Here is a 23,350-nt window from a genome sequence, read left to right on the forward strand (position 1 = left end):
CCCCAGGAGGACAAGGGACTCTAAAAACCTCCCTTTCCTGTCCCAAGCCCTCCCATCCTTCCCTAAGCCCGATAAAATTCCAATCCAGCTGAGCCTGAGCTTGACTCCCATGGACCTGTTCTGTTGGACTGGAGAGTCTCCTCTGGGTGAGACCTTGTGCAGCAGCCTTTTCATCTGCCTCCTTTTGGTCACTGGTGCCTGACTGTCAGGGGCTAGAAGGAAGTTCTCCTTCAAAGAACAGCCTGACATTTACAAGAAACAGCCCCCTGGGAGACATCCTGTGGCCATCTGTCTTCCTGAAACATCCTGCGGTTATCTCACCTTCTGCAGGCATCCAGCAAATGCCTCCCCATCCCCAGCATATAAATACCTCTGTGTGAACAATAAAAATTTGCAGCTTGATCAGAACTCCTATCTTGCTGTCATCCCTCATGTCTCTTGTCCCTTCATTCCTCCCCCCCTAGGTTCGACGCCCTCATTGATGTGTCCTGCCAGCCGGGACATCTGACCTTACAACTTCTGCTGAAACCTGGGAGGGCTTTTTGTGCCTCTCCCTTAGGGGATTGAGGTCCACCCTCCCCTTCAAATAAACCAGGAAATTCCTAAGTTGCTCCTTCTTTCCCTCTCCCTTCCTCCTTGACAAAAGGAGTGGGGTAAGTTCCCTCATTTCCCCTGACCATCCAGCCCCTCTCTACCCAGGAGGGTCTATCTGTAAGTCACACACATGCCAGAGACCCCACCCATTTTGTTCAAGGCCCCGGGAACTGTGGAGACACCCCAGTCCTCTTGTGAGCCATTCTGATCTGCTTGGGCCCCAGACGGGTTGCCGGGACACCTCAACCCGCACCTGGCCCTTACCATTCCTCAGGTGACGCAGTCAGAATCTAGGAGGCCTTTTTCTGCTTCCACCCATCCCCGAGGATTCCAGAAGGTCATGGGAAACACCGAGTCCTCCTGACACCCCAAAACTCCTTTGGGTTGTCTATATTCAAATTTTGCCAAATTAGGACTCACTCAATACCTACACTGTAAGTACCTGGTGTTTTACTCCACTGTGACCTGACCCCAGTGTGTGACTTAGACAATGGAGGAGTGCGTGGAGCCATGCCTGAGAGGCCAAAGGTTCACACTGAATAATTGATTCTCAACTTTTGGTTGAATTACCACATAGATGATCAGAAAAGTGCCCAGAAGGGTAAGGCTCCCTGCAGACTTTGCTCACCCAGCACACTCAGGTCAACGGTGCCCAGGTCAGGAGACAGAGGTGACTGCAGCTCCAAACCACCCTTTGGCAACTTTCTAGCTCCTCCCCTCAAGGGTGACAACTGTCCCCATACCTCATCACTCTGGCTTTTTAGCTTGTCAGGGTCCCAACTTGGACATCTCGTGGATGGGCAGGGAAGGGGCTGGACACTTGGTGGTAACTGGGGAGGTGGGGGCTCCCTGCTGAGCTCCTCTGACAGCACAGGCCAGGGTGCTGGGGGGCAGGTGCCCCTCCCTGGGGCCTCAAGGGCGTGCCTCCGCCCCATAGCAGTCAAGATCCCTGGGTCTGTACATGACTTGGAGTCTCCTTGGAAGACCATGCACAGAGGGGTGCTGATGACCTCACTGCAGCCATTGGCCATGAACTTGTTTCTGTAGATCAGGAAATCTGGTGACAAGTGAGGGCAGCAGCAGGGAGAGGACCTGATATCCAGGCCCAGAATGAGGCTCCTTCCATTCACTGGCTCCTACTCCATGTAGGGATACTCCAGCCTCAGGGGACTATGTGGCCAAATATGCAGACAAGGTTGCTACGTGGGTCAAGGCTGAGGGAGGGGATGAGCAATGGATCTGGGCAGAGATGGTCAATTACAGCCACACCACGAACAATTGAGTGGACACCCCCCACTGCCTCAGCTGTACCTTGCTCACCACACCCTCTCAGTTGACATTTCTCAGCCTGTCTGCACAGTGGCAGAAAAGGTTCCCCAGAGGGCACCTGGGCAGGGAGGTGTGGGAGGCACTGGGCTCCTCAGGCCAATTTCCCAACCGCCATCTCCTTTCTCTTTCTGGCTCCTGGCTTGCAGTGGGTACCTGGCTACACCTGGTGTTCTCCTTCCGGTCTCCCACAGGTATGAGGTAGATGACTTGTTGAAGAAGGCAAAGAGTGAGTGTCCAGCTGGGAATGGGATGGCCAGTCTCCTGACAAGTGGACCCCCCTTGGCCCTGGGCTAATTTGGTCTCCCCTCAGGACACACATCCTGAGTAACAGGTGCATCATCCCTCAGCCCCAGTGGAAAGCCATCCCCAAGAAAGACCCCGAGGCCTTATCCAGAGGGCCAGCTCCTGCTGTCTTACATATCTGGACCACCTGCTTCTCCAGTGCCCTGATACATACAGTGCCCTGACCACAGACAGTAAGGCAGCCTCCACTGAGAGGCCCACCATGACACCAGGACCCCAGACAGGGCACGGGATCATCTTGCAATTCTTCCCTTTTCTCCTCTCATGGCCTCACAACTTCAAGGACCATGTGAATCCCTGCTGCAAGCCTGAGCCTGAGCCTGCCCCCTGGGGAGCAGGCTGCTCTGCCTGTCTGTCCTTCCTCATGTGGGCAGTCAGATAGTGCAAGCTGGGTGCCCGTGCCCAGACCTCCTGACTCCTGCTTTCACCCCTCTTGCTGGTACTGACCCATGTGACCTGGGTCCCATGTAACCTAATTCAGGCTGAACACCATTCCCCCTGTACCAGCCTGTGACCCTCTGGGTTGTGTTTCATCTTCTTAACTCAGGGGTCCTGAATGGCACCAGACACCTTGCCATTTTAGCATGACCCTTTGGGATGGAGTCTCATCTCATCCTTCCTTCCCACTGCTCTTTGTCTTCTGCCCTAGGCCACCTTCACTGAGGACCAGCTCTGGACAGCAAGGAGTAGGAAGGGGACCTGGTCCTATCTGCATCCTACAGGCCCCAGATGAAAACTCCATCCTGTTTGAAGACACCTCCTATGCAGATGGCTGCTCCCCTCCACTCAGGGTAACCCAGAGGTATGTGGTGGCTTCTAGGAAGTCCAAAAATAAGGGAAGTTGTCTGGGAGACTAGAGGGAGAGGCAACAGAGCATCTTACAGGATCCAGTGTTCTTCCCCTTCTCTCATGTCCCTGGGCCATCCCTCTGCACACCCTCTTTCCCACCCAGGCAGGGCTGGTGGACACCACAGGCTGCGGGGCCAAGGTCCCTACTTGGTCCCAGTGGGATTTACTTTGTCTCAGGTTTCCTCCTGGATTCCAGGAGAGAGTCTTGATTGACACATCACGTTTTATTCCTGAGGTCATAGATCAGGCTTGTGCCCATGCTCCCCCTGCAGTGGCTCCCCACGACACCACTCAGAGCTGCCAGCGGAACTTGAGCTTGCAGCCTGCCATCTTCTTGGCATAGTGGGCGTCAAAGTGCTCATTCTGGGCCACAGTGAAGACAGATTTCCAGTCCCCCACGATGCCTGGGGAGGGAAATATGGGTCTGAGTCCCCCCACACAGGTGGCCCCCAGTGGCTCAGGGAAGGCTCTGGCAGCTGCTTCCACCCTCCCTTCTGCATCCACCCACCATGGCCAGCACCCACCTTTCCTCATGAAGGGAGAAATGTTGTGATCCATTATCTCAGTTGGCATGGTGGTGTAGTTAGTCATGGGATTCTTCTTCATCTCCTCAAAGGATGTGTGCTGGACGATGTGATCTACCATCTCCTCTGACAGGGAGCGCCCCAGAAACTCCAGGATCTTTTTAATCTCCCTTTTGGGGTTCTGAAACAAGAGACAGGCTCATTAGAGGGGGCCTGGATTACTTACAGTGCAAACACAAGGGAAGTCCCCTCTCTGGTGTCACAAGCAAGGAGCTGGCCCCTTCCACTTGGAAACCTCCCAGCCCTAACTCTTCACTCTGGGCCTCTTTCCCTGGAGCAAAAAGACTAGCTCTCAGCCTTAGGGTCCTGGAGTGAGCCCTGCTTGGTGCCTTAGGAGAGAGGGCAGGGACAGTCTTCCTTTAGAACTGTGGCCCCAGGCAGGAAGACATGACAACAACAAACTGCTCATCTGTGACCACGTGTGTAGCTGACCCAGGTGCTAGGAGATAAGGCCTGAGCTGGGTCCTGAGCTGAGCTGGCTCTGTGGCCAGGAATGGGAAGAGTGTGGGGGATCCTGGACTGGGTGGGCCTACCAATGGGGAGGGTCCTGAGGGCCTGGGCAGGTGCCCTGATGTTCCTGTCCCCGAGATAGGACATGCAGAGAAGTGTTAGACTGCGGTCTCACCTCCTTCAGGTCTTCATAGAAGAGGTAGAGCACAGGGTGGGTGCGGCTCAGCTTCCCCCACTCCAGCACGTGCTGGTACCATGACCCAAAGGACACTGGGGAAGGAGAACCGTCCAATTGGTATGAGTTTTAAGTGGGCTTCCTCAGTTCCATCCCTCTCCTTCCTCCAGATTGGGACTCACCTTGTCCATCCATGAACTTCTCCAGGAAGTTGTCCCAGGTGCCAGGTTCAGGGTGTCCCTTGGCCATTTTGTAGAAGTTGTAAAAAGAGACAGCCACGTCCTTTGCGTTGCGGGCAACATAGATCACCTGCAGGGACAGACGACACCCACTGCCAGCGACACCACCCCACGTGCACACCCCAGGACTGCCTCCCTCCTCCCTGCCTGGCCCCATTCACAGCACCCATAGGGGGAGTTCCTTCTCAGCTTGACAAGGGAACTCACTGAGGCCTTGAGGCTGACTTGCTGGAGACCTCAGGGATGGCTATGGCAGCTGGGATCAGAAATTAGATTTTTAAAAAATATTTTTAGTTGTAGATGGACACAATACCTTTATTTATTTATTTATCTATTGATGTAAGTGGTGCTGAGAATCAAACCCAGTGCTTCACATGTGTTAGGCAAGTGCTCTATCACCCAGCCACAGCCTCAGTCCCTGAACTGAGCTCTGGTGTGAAAACCCTGGCTGGTCTCTGGAGCCTTACTTCATACTAATCTCACCCCTTGAATTACCCCACACACCCAGATGGAGAAGAAGGCAGGCAAGGACCCTCCAGCTCCTCTGTGAGCCTCTGAGCCGCAGGGCTCCCCTGTGCTCAGGTCTGAACTGAAGAGACTCACTCTCCTCATGTTTTGCCCACCACAGTGAGGACAGGTTGTCTTTCCACTTGAGTAGAGACAAAGCTGGAATGGCCTAGTGAGTCCCCTGCCACTCACCTTCACCTTCTGATCCAGAAAACTTTGGGGAAGCAGGGCCAGTTGCAAATGTGTTCTGAGGAGCCGAGGGGCAGGTGTATCTTTCAAAATGTCCATACCTAAGGTGCAGGCAGGAGAAGATGTGATGAGCTGGAGCCCACTCCTCTAAGGTCACCTCGCCCAGAATCCTACCACTCACCTGTGGAAAGCCCTGGCCATTTCAACTCAAGGGTAGGCACCCGTTCATAAATTGGTGCCCGTTGACACTTCTCTAGGTTACCATCCTGGTAGATCATTTCCATGATCTCAGTTACCCATGTGCAACCTGGAAAGAGAGAGAAACAGAAGTGACCAGAATGGAGGGCCAGGCCCTGAAGATCAAGGTGGACCCTGCAGCCCCAATGGGCTCTCCTCACTTACCAGACTTGGGATAGGAGCTGATGAGCAGGTCATCGGGCCAGGCCTGGAAGCTCTGAATTGGCTCCACCATCTCTCCAATGTACTTGATCAGCGAAACCCCCTTCACATTGACCAGCGGCTGGCGGTAGATATCCTGGACCAGCTCCATGCTGCCGAGTCAGGGACCAGTGCCTGGTGTGCTTCTCTGAGTCCCATCACAAAACAGCATTTGCTGGATGGTTGCTCTGAGATACTGAGGCTTTAGGAGGTCCTGTACTTGCCCAAGCTCACTAAGCTAGTAAGTGGCAGCTGGATTAGAAGGCAGGTCTATCCCCAGTGCAGTGGTTCACAGCTCAGACTGCACCTGCTGCTCACCTGCAGAGCTTTCCAGGACCCTAGTGCCCTGGCACAGCCCAGAGTCATAGAAGCCATCTCTGGAGCTACAGTTCAGAAACAGTTGTGGAATCTTTCCAGAAAATCCTAGCAAGTACCTCAGCATATGAGAAATTCCTCCATTGTCTGTCTCTTTTATTTTGTTTGTTTTGTTTGGAAGGTTTATGGGACAAAGGATGGAACCCAGGGTTCCTACCTGGTAGCTAAGAGCTCTACCACTGAGACCACTGACTGTCCTTGCCCAGCCTGCCCAGCCTAATTGCTCATTGGCCAGCTTGCTGCTCTGACTAACTTGTGCTCATGTCACAGCCTACACTCAAGGGGCTCCTCTCTGAGCTGATTCCCTTCCAGAGCTCCAGGGGCCCTTTACATCCAGAAACACACTAGGCCAGCTTCAGCACAAATCCCATTTGTCCAGTCCAGCTCCCTCTGGGCTCCAAGACTAACATGACAATTGAGCAGGGGAACTTGCTGGGAAGCCACATTTGCATGTGAATGAGCAAAATTCTGATGACTCAGCAGAAGAGAAGAGGGGACCCAGACAGGCTGGATTTGTCCTTTTGAGATGGGGGTGTGCCTAGGGAATGAACAGAAAGGGTACTAGTCCCAGACAAGGGACCTGTTCAAGCATTAGGAGCACTTGGAAGACGTTGGAATCAGGAGCTGGGCAGGACAACGGGGGTCTGGCCCAGCCACCCCAACTCTGGCATTCACCTGGCCTCTCAAGGTCCTGGTCTTGTGGGCATGCAGGAGGTATATGTACGTGTGGAGTGGGGAGTGTGGCTCTGTTCTCTGAGCAGAGGTTTTAGGTCCAAAGTGGAAGGGATGAGGAGGCAGCACTGGAAATGGTGCCCTCAAAAAAGGGTAGGGTTTGAGAAGTGGGGATGTCACTGTGCCCCTGCTTCAGGCCCAGACACACACCTTTCATAAAACTCAACACATGGGTTTCACATAGAAAACCAAAGGAGTGAAATAAGGAGAAAGAGCCCGGGGGTCACATGTGTTCTCAGCTGTAATGGGGTTCCTGAAGTGCTCCCTACATGCATGCCTTCAGGAGAGGCAACACACAGCTTTTTCTAATGGACCATGTCAAAGAGGGAGAGCAGAGGGGGGAAAGATGGGGTGCAGGTCAGCTCACCTTTCTGCTGGCTCCAGGCAAGTGTCTGGACACCAAGGGCTCAGGCCAGAGCAGCCTCTGGTATTCTGGGATCTGCAGATTCTGAAAACCAGGGCAAGTCCAGAGTGCTGAGTGGGCGGTGCCAAAGGACTGGGGGCGGAGCAGAGCAAGGAGGGCTGTTTTGAGGCAGCATGGGATGGGAAAGACAAGGATGCCAGAGCCTACTAGCCTTGGAGTAGACCCTGCTTCATGGCTCCTGTAGGACCTCAAGGATCGTGGCTCATGGCTGGTGGAGCACAGCCCACAGGTGCTTTTCTTTCCCTGGGCTGAGGAGGCTGGACAGGAAGATTACAGGGTCACAAGGAGGGAGAGCTCCCCACCTTCTCTGCCTTTATCTATTTGGATTACAATCAAATTCTAGCTGGACACTGAAGGTGGGAGTCTCTTGAGCCTCCCTAGAATAATGTGTCCTCAGTGCCAAGCTGGACAAAGCAAGGCAGAGGGGGCTTCCAGGTAGGCGAGAGGCTGGCCACATGTTTGGGCCAGTGGTCTCTCCTCCCATTTCTGTCCCATTGACAGTGGTCTCCCTGCAATACCAAAGTTTCCCTTGACACAAAACTTTTTTCATTGCACTCAAATAAAAACTGTCCCATCTGTGGTGGAGGGGAGTAGTAAAGAAAAGTTGTAGGACTGGGTATGGTGGCACACACCTGTAATCCAGTGTCTCAGGAGGCTGAGTCAGGAGGATTTCGAGTTCAAAGACAGCCTCAGCAACTTAGTAAGGCCCTAAGCAACTGAAGCCAGATTTAAAGTTAGGTAGTCAGTGTAGTTAGGTAAATCGGGTCTAATACCGAGTGAAATCTAAAATGGAGGCCATGCTGGGAATGACTCAAGGAAAACAGGACAACTCATGGAATGTTAATGAAGTCCTGAAGAGGCCCTAGGCCAAAGTCCACCTGGAAGAAGTATTAATGAATAGCCCCCAGCAGATTTGGAGATAGCCCATCACCAAGAAGTGATAATGAAGTCCTTCCTGCTCAGACTACTTCCTTGGCCCACCTGTGTCTACCCCTCGGGCCTTCCAACCTACATTCCATCACTGAAAGAACTATAAAAAGGGGAGACAACTGCACTTCCACGGATTCCACCTTCTGGGTCCCCTTCTTCCTCCGGGAGAAGTCTTTTCTTCTGTCCTTTAATAAATTTCTAATCTCTACTCTGACCTTGCCTCGGCGTGCTTCTTTGGTGTTATTCTTCAACATCGGGGAGCAAGAACTCGTCACCGGTCAACAGTGGTAACACAACTTAGTGAGATGCTGTCTCTAAATAAAATATAAAATGTTCTGGGGATGTGACTTAGTGGTTGAGTGCCCCTAGGTTCAATACCCAGTACCAAAAATAAAAGATGTTGAGAAAAGTCACAGGGTAGGGATGGGGAGGCTGAGGTTTCCTGCGTGTCTGTCCAGTATTCCTGTGGAGATAGGAGCATGGTCAAAGGCAGCCTAGGGGATGAATGTGGGTAGGGAGGGTGTGGCCAAAATAACCTCTCACCTCTTCTAGTTCCAAGCCATCTTCCTCAGTGCCCACCTGGCACAGCCAATTGACTCCCACAACAGTGAGTTCTCATAGCTGCCAAGGGTGCTCTTGGTAGCAAATGATACAGAGTCAGCTTGTCAAGCTCCCTGCAGCCCTTGCTCTGGGTGCCAAAGATTCAGCTGCCCCAGCCGGGACTGGACCACTGGGCACCCTCTCTCCAGAGTTAGGCAAGACTAGAAAGAGGATAGCATTCACCTAGGACATTGGCCCTCAGGGGCAGAAGCTGCCCTGGCTCTTTCTCAGGAACTCCTCTGCCAGGCAGATCACATGAGTCTTTAGGGGACAGCCAGGATGTGGCAACACAGGGGATAGTCAGTGGTGGCAGATAAGGAAAGGATGGCAGGAAATATGTTATTTACACTTCCTGAGAGCTCAGTGGAAGCCAGGCTTCCATGTCAATTCTGCATTGATTGAACCTCTGCCCTGAGGTGGACTCTATTCTAAAAGTGCAAACAAGAACTGCCCTCCTGGAATTGAATGTGAAGAGTGGAATGTGGGAGACCAACCTCCCATGACACAGAGTCACTCCCTGGCTGGGCAATTGAGGCATCAGACAGCAGCCATACTGCTAGACTGCCCTGCCATTCTTGTGTTGGGGTGCAGCGAAGCGTCGGAGGGGAGAGACCACACAACAGACTCACTTCATGCAATCGCAGGGGGGGGAGTTTATTAGGGATCCGTTCCAGCGTGCTGGGACTCTGTGCCCACTTAAGAAGGGAGAGCTGCTCAGAGCCCAGAACGGAGGTCAGGTGGAGCTTAAGTACACTTTTTGGAGAGGGCGGTGGGCTTTGCATACATCAGAACAAATCATCATGAGGCGTGGGGAAATTGAACAACAACTCTGAGACGTGATTGGCGGGAACAGGTAGGGCAGGGGTGATTGGTAAGCGGGTTACACATTCAAACTGATTGGTCGGGCCCTGTGAAAACTGCTCAGGGCCCTAGGCTAAATGGCCAGTAGGGCGTTGTTTTAACTATTTCAGGAATTCCAAGTTCTGGGTGTAACAGAGGAACTAAATAATACCTAATCTTTTACATTCAAGCTTTCCAGCTTAGAAACTTTACCCTTTCACTTGGGTCCAGAGATGGTGTCTTCATGTAGAGGCATGCCTCTCCACAACCCCAGGGATCCAGTCACCTCACTTGACCTTAAAACATTGCCCTACTTGACCTTCGTTGGACAGGATTTTTCTGAGAATTTAGAGTTCCCCAATAAAAGCCCACTCCAAAGAGTGCGCTCTCTCTCTCGCTCTCTCTCTCTCTCTCTCTCTCTCTCTCTCTCCTCTCCCATGTAGATCCAATCTCCCCCACTGGGAAGGTTGAGGCAGAGAGCAAGAGCAGCCATCCCAGAGCTTGGGTTTAAAGCAAAATTGTGTGTCTGTGTTTTATTTCTAACTCCCTGAGAATTTCCCTGAGTGACGTATTCAAACTAAAAACTTTTTTTTCAGTAAGAGAAACAATAAGAGACATAAATAGGGAGCCTACATCCTGGGAACAAATTTTTACCCCTCACAATTCAGATAGAGCTCTAATCTCCAGAGCATACAAAAAACTCAAAAAATTAAATAACAAGAAAACAAATAACCCAATCAACAAATGGGCCAAGGATCTGAACTTCTCAGAGGAGGATATACAATCAATTAACAAATACATGAAAAAAGGCTCACCATCTCCAGCAATCAGAGAAATGCAAATTAAAACCACCCTAAGATACCATCTCACTCCAGTAAGAAAGGCAGCCATTATGAAGTCAAACAATAACAAGTGCTGGTAAGGATGTGGCGAAAAGGGTACACTTGCACATTGCTGGTGGGACTGCAAATTGGTACAGCCAATTTGGAAAGCAGTATGGAGATTCCTTGGAATGCTGGGAATGGAACCACCATTGACCCAGCTATTCCCCTTCTTGGACTATACCCAAAAGACCTTAAAAGAGCATACTACAGGGACACAGCTACATCAATGTTCATAGCAGCACAATTCACAATAGCTAGACTGTGGAACCAACCCAGATGCTCTTCAATAGATGAATGGATAAAAAAAAGTGGCATGTATACACAATGGAATTTTACTCAGCACTAAAAAATAACAAGATCATGGCTTTTTCAGGGAAATGGATGACATTAGAGCAGATTATGCTAAGTGAAGCTAGCCAATCCCTAACAAACAAATGCCAAATGTCTTCTTTGATATGAAGGGGGAGACTCAAAACAGAGCAGGGAGGAAGAGCATGAGAAGATTACCATTAAACAGGGAGAGGTGGGAGGGAATGACAGAGAGAAGGGGAATTGCAGGGAAGATGGAAGAAGACCCTCATTGTTATGCAAAATTACATAGAAGATGGTGTGAGGGGGAAGAAAAAAAGAGAGAGAGGGAGAAATGTGTTACAATAGATGGGGGTAGAGAGAGGTGATGGGGGGGGGGAGGGGAGGATAGGAAGGGCAGCAGAATACAACAGGCACTAGTATGGCTGTATGTATAAACGTGGCTGTATAACCAATATGATCATGCAATCTGTACATGTGGAAAAATAAGAATTCATACCCCTTTTGAATCAAATGTATGATATGTCAAGATCACTGTAATGTTTTGAGCAACTAATAAAAAAATAAAAGAGGAAAAAAAAAGATTTATTAGGCCATGAAATTTTTGTAGGGTCATGGAGGTAGCAGACAGTTTTCAGCCAAGGAAGTTAAAGATTAATAATGGGAAATTCAGTTTCAACAGATAAGGACATGTATTTGACTATATTGGAGACTCTAATTAATCAGAAATGAAAACAAGTTTTTAAAAAAGCCAGCTATCACAGTTTCTAAAAACAGCAAGTTTTTGTGAACAAGAATTACCAGATTTATGTACTTGGAAGAGATTAGGAAGAAAATTATATAAAGCCTGTCTCTCTGCCAAATTATCTAAAAGTACAAAAGATAATATTCAGAAAGTTTGGAATGCATTAGAAATATACCTTTTTTGATGACTTAGATCAAAGTCTGTACCCCCCAGAGTACCTGCTGAAAGGGTTTCAAAGAGTCATCAAATCTATAGAATTTGAAAAACTGCTGAGGTTAATTCTTCAAAAAAGAATCTCTCTTCTTTTAAAGAGGCTGAGAACAGTATCAAATTCCATTCAAATCACCCATCAGGTGGAAAACCTCAGGGCAAGACCAAAGGCTGAGTGGTTAGCCTCAACTGAACTAGACCAGATTAGTCACTTAGAGAAATGCCCTACCCAGGAAAGCCAAGAGGAGGTCCCTACAGAATAGACAGTCCCCCTCAACCTTTGGGAAGTGAAATCAAGATAGTGATGAGGAATCCCAGACAGAGGGAGGCCAATCAGACAATAAAATCCTGGAATTATCAGGAAATTTTAATAGATTATGTCTAGTGGGACCTGCGCCAGCTATACAGATTTTGCCACTTCCAGTTGGGAGAACAAATTTTAATAGGTACTCTGAACTCACAATGACTTTCCTTACACCATTACAACGTGGGTTCAGGAGAGCGCAGGAAGTGGGAGAAGATATTACCAGGTTTCTGTTTTTCCCCCTTTGAATAGGTAACAAGCAAGATCAGCATGTTCGTGTACATGCTGTTATTCCCTTCAAAACTGTAAAGGAGTTAAAAAATGCTTGTGATGTTTATGGCCCTAATTCACCATTTGTACAAGGCTTGCTTGAGTCAGTATGTCATCAACCCCTCCCAGCCAGTGATTGGGCGTCTATCGCATGGTCCTGTTTGAGTGGTGGAGACTTCCTCCTTGGGAAATCATATTGGTTAGATTTTTGTATGGAGCAAGCAGAAAGAAACGGAAGGCAAAATATTGACAAAATGCTTATGGGGAAGGGTGAATATCCGAACTTGGATAAACAGTTGAATTATGAATTTGCAGTTTATGACCAGATAACCACATGCTCCAAATGCACATGGCAACCAATTAATTCCTGGGACTAGTCCAGTTTAGTTTTAACTAACATAAAACAAGGTGCCGAGGAGCTATATTCAGACATTTTGGACCGCCTATATCACACGGCTAATAGATCAATAGGAAACCCAGTTGCTTGTGAATTTATTGTTAATAGCTAGCATTTGAAAATGCAAATAAACTTTATCAGGATGTCCTCAGGTCCCATGGGAAAAAAGGGACAGTTTCAGAATTCATTTGCCTTTGTTCAGATGTTGGCCCAACTCAATTACAAGGTTTTAAACTCACCGCCGCTTTAAAGCAAGCATTTCATCTGCAGCTGCAGGTATGCCAATCCCGCGGGCCGTATTTTAATTGTGGGAGAAATGGTCATTTTGTGCGAGACTGTGTCTCAGCACCACAAGTCAAGGGCCTTTCCCGGTATGTGCCCGTGCCATTACAGGGTGAGAGGCCAAGTGACATGGAAAGAGATAGATCAATATGGCTTTGTCCTTCCTCCATCTTGGTCTTCACTTCCTGCTAATAGCAAATCAAAAAACTTCTCAGGGGGGCCTCTCCCCAGGCACGGAAATGAGGGGAAGGGAGAGAGGTCACAGGTCTTGATATCATCAGAGCCAGCCATGGCAAGCTGCCATTTTTACCAGCAAGGTGCTCCCAGGCCATACTCTCACGACCAACAATGGTGATTGATTTAACACCTGAAATGGGACCGAGTTAGATTCCTACCAGAGTTTATGGGCCAATGCCTGCAGGAAGTATAGGATTAATTTTGAAACGTAACAATTTAAAAGAGGCAATCCAAGTATTACCGGGAATTATTGATTTTTATTTTAGAGGAGAAATAACAGTTACTGTAAAATTGGACTATGCCATCCGGCTTTCTACTAAGAATGCCATAGCTCATAGTAATTCCACCAATAAAACCTCAACTCCTAGGCCACTGGATGTGGGAAGACATTCTCATATGTAATTGGGCACCTCCTTGATTGGGTGTGAGGCATTCTGGCTAAACTGTGTTGAACTAATCCCCACCCTCTCTAGGTTCCAGAGCCCTTCTGTGTGGGGGTGTGACTGACCATTGACCCTGAGACCAATCACTGACCCTGACCTTGGAATGCTGTCCCCTTCGACCTTCATTGGATGGAATTTTCCCCTGAATTTCTTGTTCCCCAATAAAAGGCCACTCCCTGGCATGCTCTCTCTCTCTCTCTCTCTCTCTCCTGCTAGTCCTGTGTAAACCTTGCTGCCCCACTGGGTGGCTCAAGGCAGGAGCCAGAGGGAGGGCCATCTCAGACCTGGTCAAAGGAAAAGGTAAATTGAGTTTTGTATGTTTATTTTGATCTCACTAGTTATGCTACGAACCTCTTGTATGAAGCCAGTGTGCTGGTCACACGGCAGGATTGGCGCCCAATGTGGGGCATTTTAGTTCAATTAGATTGAGTGGGAGAACGATAAAAAGATAAAGGAATTGGTGACAATTTGGGGTCACAAAAGTACCTGGAGGTACTGAAGGAATGAGACGTTAAATTAATTAAAATGGGAAATTCTACTTCTACTGATATGGAGATGTATTTGACTATTCTAGACACTATAATTAATCACAAAGGAAAACAGATAAAAAAGACTTAGTTATTACAATTCTTAAAGGTTGTAGGTGAATTTTGCCCTTGGTTTTGTGACCAAGAATCCCCAAATTTACATACTTGGGAGAAATTAGAGAGGAAATTACAAAAAAATTGCCTTTCTAATGAATTACCTGGAGGCATCGAAAATATTCAAAAAACTTGGACAGCCTTAGAAATTTGTCTTTTTTAATACATGAGCCATATTTCCTGGCCCCCTGAAGATCTATTGAAAGGCATTCAGAGAGCTATTAAGTCTATTCAAATGGAAAATCTGCCTGAGGCTAAGTTAATTTTTTTTCCCTTGAGCCCTTTAAAAAACAAAAGCTCTCAGGGCTAAACCGAAAGTTAGGACTGTGACTTTGACCTTGCAGGAACAAGATCAGAATAGCCCAGAGGAAGTCAGGGTCATAGAGAGGAATCATCCCCAGTCATAGAGAGTCCTCCGGAAGAGATAGACAATCCTCCTAGAGAGGAAAATCCAGAAGTAATTCCTAGAGTGGCACAAAGCCCTTCTCTACCACGTGGCTTAGAAGCCCAATTTCAAACTGGCGACAGTGGAGATTCTTCCCAGGAGTCTCAGTCTGAGTAAGAGGAATCAGACATTGGAATTCAGGAATTACAGAGAAATTTTAACAGATTGCATTTAACACCGCCTGCCCAGGCTATTAGAATTCGGCCATTATCTGCTAAAAGGAGAAAATTTAACAGGTACTCTGAATTAACAATGACTTTTCTTACCCCGTTCCAGGGAGGTATTAAGAAAGCACAGGAGGCCGGAGAGGACATTAGCGGTTTTCAACTTTTCCCAGTTTTTGAGCAGTTTAATGACCAGGACCAAAGGGTTCGAGTTCATGCTGTAATTCCATTTAAGACTATTAAGGAATTGAAGAGTGCTTGTGAGACTTATGGTCCAAATTCACTTTTGTACAAAATTTGATTGATACCATATCCTCACAACCACTTCCACGGAGTGATTGGATTTCATTAGCCAGATCTTGTTTGAGTGGCGGAGATTTTTTACTTTGGCGGTCTTATTGGGCTGATTTTGTACTGAACAAGCAGAAAAGAATAGAAGACAAAATTTGCAGACCCCAGTAGAAATTTTTTTAGGAACGGGTGAGTTTGCTGATTTGGAAAGACAGTTAAATTATGAATTTGCAGTGTGTGATCAGATAACTGACTCTGCTCAACGTGCCTGGAAACAAATAATCTCCAAGGACCAGTCCAATTTAGTTCTTACCAGAGTCAAACAAGGTGCCAGTGAGCCTTATTCTGATTTTGTAGCACGTTTATATCAGACAGCAAATAGGTCTATTGGAGACCCAGGAGCTTACGAGTTTATTGTTAAGCAATTGGCATTTGAAAATGCGAATAAATATTGTCAGGATGTTCTCAGACCACATGGTAAAAAAGGAACACTTTCTGAGTTTATCCGCTTGTGTTCTGAGATTGATTCCACTCATTTGCAGACAGTAACGCTAGCCATGGCCCTGAAACAAACCCTACAAACGCAGGAATTGGTATGAAAACCCCGCGGAAAATGTCATCTCTGTGGCAAAAACAATCATTTTGCAAGAGAATGTCGCACTCATCATTTTAAGTTCAGGGCTCCATCTACTGTTGATAATAGATATTGCAGAACTCAACCCCACTTGGCCAATCAAGATGGCGCGGATGAGCCTGCTTTCTTGTCATCATTTCGGCCTGGCTGGAACACAGACTTCCCGTCAGCCCTCCCCCCCCCCCCCCCCCCCCGCCCGAGAATGAGGAAGTAGATGATGGTTGCACAATTTGATGTCATCGGGCCGACCATGGGGGACGCCATTTTTATTTTACCAGAGCAGAACAAACAGTTTCCGTACAAACCCTTAATGATTTTGAAAAACTATTAGGAGATATTAATTGGCTGAGGCCATCCTTAAAACTAACTACTTCTGAATTAAGTCCTTTATTTCAGATATTACAAGGAAATCCTTCTCCAACCTCTCCACGTCAGCTGACCTTAGAGGCTAGAACAGCCTTAAAAAGGGTTGAAAATGCAATTAAAAGTGCACAACTTACTAGAGTTGATCCTAGAGAAATAGTGTATTTATTAATATTTCCAACTGAGCATACCCCAACAGGAGCCATATGGCAAAGATTGGGAGTTATTGAGTGGATTTATTTATCCCACTCACCTCAAAAAACACTGATTCCTTTTCATGACTCTATTGCTCAATTAGTCATTAAAGGTAGAACAAGGATTTTACAATTTATTGGATCTGAGCCTGATATCATAATTATTTCATTTTCTGTTCAACAAAATAATTGGCTTTTTCAGACTTCTAGCTTATGGCAGATAACTTTTGCTGATTTTCCTGGCCAGATAGATACTCATTACCCTCGTGATAAGATTATTTAATTTATATCATTAACATCACTTATTTTTCCAAAGATTGTGCATGCCAACCTTTTGATTAAGCTCTATTAGTGTTCACTGATGGTTCAAGCGCAGGTAAAGCAGGTTTTTATAATCGTGTTCACACAGAGGTAATGCAAACTTCATATACTTCTGCCCAAAGAGCAGAGCTTCAAGTTCTGATTTGTGCCTTAAATTACTTTGCAAATGAGCCTATTAATATTTTTCTGACAGCTTATATGCAGTTGGAGTTACAAAAAATATTGAAACTTCAGTTATTGGGTATACTTCATCACAAGAGTTATTTGAATTATTGCATAATTTACAAAAGGCAGTACAAATGCGAAAATATCCATGTTTCATAGGACACATACGGGCTCACACTAATCTTCCAGGACCTTTAGTTTCAGGTAATGACAAGATTGATAAATTAGTAACTATTTGTCAACAGATGTCTTCATATGACTGTACACAAGCTTCCCATTCTTTGCATCATCAAAATGCTTCTAGCTTACATAAAAAATTTAATATTACCAGAGAACAAGCTCGTCAATTTGTAAGTCAATGCCCTAAGTGTGTTATTCACACTCCATCTCCACCATCAGGGGTAAATCCCTGTGGGTTAAAACCAAATCAAATATGGCAAATGGATGTAACTCATATTCCTCAATTTGGTAAGCAATGTTATGTACATGTCATAGTTGATACATATTCCAGATTTATTTTTGCCACAACATGTACAAAGGAAAATACTCAACATGTAATTTCTCATTGCCTAGCAGACTTTGCTGTGTTAGGGTGCCCTATACAGATTAAAACAGATAATGCACCAGCTTATGTAAGCTCTCTTTTCAACAATTTTGCCAAGAGTTTCAAATTAATCATAAAACAGGAATTCCTTATAACCCTCAAGGTCAAGCCGTTGTGGAACGAGATCATTTATCTATTAAGCTTCAATTACAAAAATTAAAAGGGGAGAATAGGTTTATGACTCCCCAAAATGGCCTCAATCATGCTTTGTTCATTTTAAATTTTTCAAACTGTGACATAGAAGGTCACTCTGCGGCTGAGAGACAAATGTCTCCCACAGTAACAGGTCCTTTAGGCAAAGTTTTGTGGAAAGATTTACAGACTGGTCAATGGAAAGGCCCAGACCCAGTGATTATGTGGGGCAGAGGTCATGCTTGTATCTTCCCAGAAGGTGTTTTTCATTCTATCTGGGTGCCTGAATGCGCAATCAGACATGGAAGAGATAGAACCAAGATTCAAGCGACTGAAGATCAACCTGGAGAAACCCCGAGTGAAAAGGAAGAGATATCAGAAAAAGATGAAGAGAAACCAGACTGACCCAGCTAAAATGCTGATTTCATGGGAAGACGTGAAGAAGCTAATAACACAGGCTTCCCGAATAATTCGACTCCTAGGAAAGAACAGGACCCCAGTCTTGATGGTAGTGACAGTAATTGCCCTGCTGGGCTGTCAGGTAAAGGGGAACCAAGCAGACATTTACTGGACATATTTCCCAGATCCACCCCTGGTATACCCAGCTGTGTGGACTGGAGAATCTATTCCAGTGTTTACTAATGACTCATTCATGATGGGAGGATTTACAGATACTCATATTACTCCCAATCATGTGACTAGATTTAATTATTCTGGCTACAGTGCCCAATTACCTTTGTGTTGGTCCCACGATAAACATGCTGGCTGTCTGAAAGTATCATTTGAGGAAAAAACAGCGATTGGTAGACCTAGACTGACTAATTATTCTAATTATGGAGACTTAAATCCTTATACTAGATCAGTAATTAAGATGGGACTTTCCCATAACAAACCAGTCATTTCTTCAAAACATCCATGGATACCCCACTGTTCAAATAGTTCTACAATTGATATTGGCACCTTTCCTAGATGGATGGATTGTGTAAATACTTTTCCTGTACAACAAAAGATAGTCTTAAGATAATGGGTATTTTAGACTGGTCTCCAAAAATTGATAAGAGACAATTACGAAAAGATTCTGCTATGGCACCTGCAGGATTTGTTAGTAATATTTTGACAGTGAGGGTGGTATTCAAAAAGATGTTTGGCGCTTAATTGCTGCCTCAGAATTCTTACATTTTATAGGCAAGCCTTTACCAAAATTTGTTGCCAAGAACTGTAAGGAGGGATCTTGCTATGGCTTACGAACCTGAGTCCAATCTCCTTATGTTTTAATTATTGGAAATGTAAAAATTAAATGGATAGATGACAGATATTTGTCACATGTAACAAATGTAACCTAACCAATTGTATTACTAGGTATAATGGAGAGAAAAGGAGTGCTGATACTTCATCAGCCCTCTTCTGTTTTATTACCTGCTAATATTTCAGAGCCATGGTATGCTGATGCTGGTTTACAAGTCTTGCAGCAAATTCATGCCCAGCTAGCAAGATCTAATCGTGCTATTGGAATTATAATTGTTGGTGTTTTGGCATTAGTTTCCTTCATTGCATCCACTGTTTCTGCATCTCTGACATTGTCTCAAAATATTCAACATGCAAAATTTCTTAATAATTTAGCTCAAAATACTTCCAAGGATCTGCATAATCAAATAAATATTGATGAAAGGATTGAGACTAAATTAAACACCTTAGAGGTGACTGTTATAGACATAAGTAATGAACTTTCGGCTTTAAAATTTAAAGAAAGGCTTAAATGCCATGCAAATTATAAATATGTGTGTGTTACAGCTGCCAAGTACAATGCTTCTCTCTGGGATTGGGAGAAGGTTGAAAACCATTTGTTAGGTATTTGTCAAAATTATAATAATAGCTTGGGTCTTTTGGAACTTCATCACTATATCCAAGACATTCAAAATAATAGAGCTGATTTTTCAGATCCTTCTTCTTTGGCTAATCAAATATTGAAGGAGTTAAATGGATTTAACCCTGGAAATATTCTTATACATTCGGCCTGGAACATTATTGGATTGATCTCTTTGCTGTTAATTCTTTTTTGTGTTGTAATTATAGGATGGCGAGTCTTTGGAACAAGAATGCAGAAACTCAAAAGAGTGATCCACCACCTGATTTTTAAGAGAAAAAAGGGGGAATATGTGGGAAGCCATTCTCGCATGTGATTGGGCATCTCCCTGATTGGGTGTGAGGCATTCTGGCTAAACTGTGTCAAACTAATCCCCACCCTCTCTAGGTGCGAGAGCCCTTCTGTGTGGGGGTGTGACTGACCATTGACCCTGAGACCAATCACTGACCCTGACCTTGGAATGCTGTACCCCTCGATCTTCATTGGATGGAATTTTCCCTGAATTTCTTGTTCCCCAATAAAAGGCATTCTCTCTCTCTCTCTCTCTCTCTCTCTCTCTCTATCTCTCTATCTCTCTATCTCTCTATCTCTCTCTCTCTCCTGCTAGTCCTGTGTAAACCTCACTGCCCCAACAGGTGGCTCGAGGCAAGAGCCAGAGGGAGGGCCGTCTCAGACCTGGTCAAAGAAAAAGGTAAATTGAGTTTTGTGTGTTTATTTTGATCTCACTAGTTAACTTCTATGCTACGAACCTCTTGTATGAAGCCAGCGTGCTGGTTGTGCGGTGGAACAGGAGCGCCCCCTACTGGAATTTAAAATTAATCATAAAAAATTCGAAGGAGTTGTAGACACAACTGATCAGTCAGTCTTGTCTCTCTGATTTTGGCCCCAAACCTGGACTTTACATATAGCGCCAGCCAATTTAGAAGGAACAGGACAGATTTCACAGCCTGCCCGGAGTGCCCAGTATCTTTGCTGGGAGGACAAAGATGGAAATAGTGTAGTTTTTAAGCCATATGTGTTAGATTCTTTAGCAGTAAACTTATGGGGAAGGGATGTACTAAGCAAATTAGGATTATTATTAATAACTCCAAATTCTATGAGGTTACTTGAGGAATTTAATCAAGGGTTTCTTCCTAGGATAGTGAAAGGAGTTTACAGGATGAACATCTACTTATAAACCAGTCTCCTTGAGAGAGATCAGCAAATGTTCCTGACCAAAATTTTTAGCAGGGGCCTTGAGAGTCTCCCTGACCCAAGACAGCAGAAAAGATCACTTGGTTCCCAGGAGAGACAATATGGGTTTCTCAATGGCTCCTATCAGAGGAGAAGCTTAAAATAGTTCATATGTTGGTTGAGGAACAGTTTCAAGCTGGTGATATAGAACCACCACTTAGCCATTGGAACACACCCATTTTTGTTATTAAGAAAAAGTCAGGTAGTTGGAGTTTATTACAGGATGCAAAGGTGATAAATCATGCAATTCAGCCTATGGGAGCATTATAGTCTGGACTTCCTTCTCCCACAGATATTCCTTTTGACTATAGCTTAATGGTAATAGATCTAAAATATTTCTTTGTTCTATAAAATTACATCCTGAGGATTGTGAGAAATTTGCTTTCAGTGTCCCAGCAATTAATTTTAAAGAATCAGTTAAAAGATATTTCTGGAAAGTATTGCCTCAGGGAGTGCATAATAGTCCAACTTTATGTCAAAATTTTGTGGCTCGGGCAAATATGATGCATATATTATTCATCTCATGGATGATATATTACTATCTCATGCTAATCCAGATGTACTTTCAAAAAGTTTTGCCCAATTAGAGACTTTACTTACAGCAATGGGTTTGTGCATTGCACCTCAAAAGGTACAAAAGATGCCCCCTTTTCAATGTTTGGGCCATGTATCTGAAGGAGGTACAATTTGTCCTCAAAACTTACAGATAAGAGTTAAGGAGTTACACATCCTTAATGATTTTCAAAAATTATTAGGAGATATTAATTGGCTAAGGCCATCCTTAAAGCTAACTACTTCTGACTTAAGTTTTTTATTCCAGAAATTGCAAGGAGATCCTTCTCCAACTTCTTCTCATCAGCTGACAACAGAGGCTAGAGCAGCTTTTAAAAAAAGGTTGAAATTGTGATTAAGAATACACAGCTTACTAGAATTAATTCTCAAGAGCTGGTATATTTATTAATATTTCCAATTGCTCATGCCCCTACAGGAGCGATATGGCAAACATTGGGAGTTGTTGAGTGGATTCATTTAGCCCACTCTCCCCAAAAGACATTAATTCCTTTTCATGATTCTATTACTCAATTAGTAATAAAGGGGAGAACAAGAGTTTTACAACTGGTCGGATCAGAACCTGATATTATAATCATTCCATTTTCTGCTAAGCAGAGTAATTGGCTTTTCCAAGCTTCTAATTTATGGAAAATAGCTTTTGCTGATTTTCCTGGTCAGATAGAAAGTCACTATCCTCATGATAAAATTATTCAATTTGCATTAATAATGCCACTTATTTTTCCAAGGATTGTACGTGCACAACCAATAGATGGTGCTCTAACAGTGTTCACTGATGGCTCAAGTTCAGGTAAAGCAGGTTTTTATAGTCATGTTCATACAGAGGTAATACAAACCTTGTATGCTTCTGCTCAATGAGCAGAACTACAAGCTCTCATTTGTGCTTTAAACTATTTCACAAGTGAGCCTATTAATATTTATTCTGATAGTTTAGATGCAGTCGGAGTTACCAAAAATATTGAAACTTCAGTTATTGGATATACATCATCACAAAAGTTATTTAACTTATTCTGTATCCTGCAAAGGGTGGTGCAAATGTGAAAGCACACATGTTTTATAGGCCACATATGGGCTTATCCTAATCTTTCAGGGCCTCTGACATCAGGTAATGATAAAATTGATAAACTAGTAGCTGTTTATCAGCAAATGTCTTCACATGATTGTTTACAAGCCACATATTCTTTACATCATCAAAATGCTTCTAGTTTACATTGAAAAATTAATATTACCAGAGAACAAGCTCGTCAAACTGTAAGTCACTGCCCCAAGTGTGTTATACACACTCCATCTTTGCCATCAGTGTGTTATACACACTCCATCTTTGCCATCAGTGTGTTATACATACTCCATCTTTGCAGTGGATTAAAACCAAATTAATTATGGCAAATGGACATAACTCACATTCCTCAATTTGGTAAACAGTGTTATGTCCATGTAATAGTAGATACTTATTCTAGATTTATCTTTGCTACAGCTCATACAAAATAAAATGCTCAGCATGTTATTTCTCACTATTTAGCTGCTTTTGCAGTATTAAGATATCCTTTGCAGATTAAAATGGATAATGCACTGGCTTATGTAAGCTCTTCTTTTCAACAATTTTGCCAAGAGTTTCAGATTGACCATAAAGTAGGTATTCCTTATAACCCCCAAGATCAAGCCATTATGGAATGAGCTCATTTACCTATTAAGCTGCAATTACAAAAACTAATAAGGGAAGATAAGACTATGACTCCCCAAAGTAACCTCAATCATGCTCTGTTCTAAATTTTTTAAATTGTGACTCAGAAGGTCACACTGCAACTGAGCGACATATGTTTTCCACAACAACAGGCCCCTTAGGCCAAGTTTGGTGGAAAGACTTACAGACTGGTCAATGGAAAGAACAAGATCCAGTGATTATGTGGGGCAGAGGTCATGCTTGTATTTTTCCAGAAGGTGCTTTTCATCCTATTTGGGTGCCTGGACATGCAATCAGACATGGAGGAAACAGAACCAAGATTCAAACAACTGAAGATCAACCCAGAGAAGCCTTCCCTCAACAGGAAGAGATCTCAAAAGAAGATGACTCAAGAAGATCCAGTGGAAAA

At 45.0% G+C, this 23,350-nt stretch overlaps 1 protein-coding gene across 2 annotated transcripts; it reads right to left on the minus strand.

Moving 5' to 3' along the window:
- Positions 1-3,310: 3,310 nt before the first annotated feature.
- On the minus strand, positions 3,311-7,201 carry LOC144256870 (sulfotransferase 1A1-like). Of its 2 annotated transcripts, none has more exons than XM_077802602.1 (8): positions 7,132-7,201; positions 5,622-5,770; positions 5,401-5,526; positions 5,223-5,320; positions 4,467-4,593; positions 4,285-4,379; positions 3,600-3,780; positions 3,311-3,479 (listed from the first exon to the last, which is right to left on the minus strand). In XM_077802602.1, the coding sequence occupies exons 2-8, from the start codon at positions 5,767-5,769 to the stop codon at positions 3,367-3,369; spliced, it is 888 nt and encodes a 295-aa protein (XP_077658728.1). In that variant the 5' UTR covers position 5,770; positions 7,132-7,201; the 3' UTR covers positions 3,311-3,366. The 2 variants fall into 2 exon arrangements, with proteins under 2 accessions (XP_077658728.1, XP_077658727.1); XM_077802601.1 differs by having other exon boundaries at positions 5,622-5,805; positions 7,132-7,200.
- Between the last annotated feature and the right edge of the window lie 16,149 nt (positions 7,202-23,350).

This window comes from Urocitellus parryii, chromosome 9 (genome assembly GCF_045843805.1).
Source record: "Urocitellus parryii isolate mUroPar1 chromosome 9, mUroPar1.hap1, whole genome shotgun sequence".
In the NCBI taxonomy this organism is placed as follows: domain Eukaryota; kingdom Metazoa; phylum Chordata; class Mammalia; order Rodentia; family Sciuridae; genus Urocitellus; species Urocitellus parryii.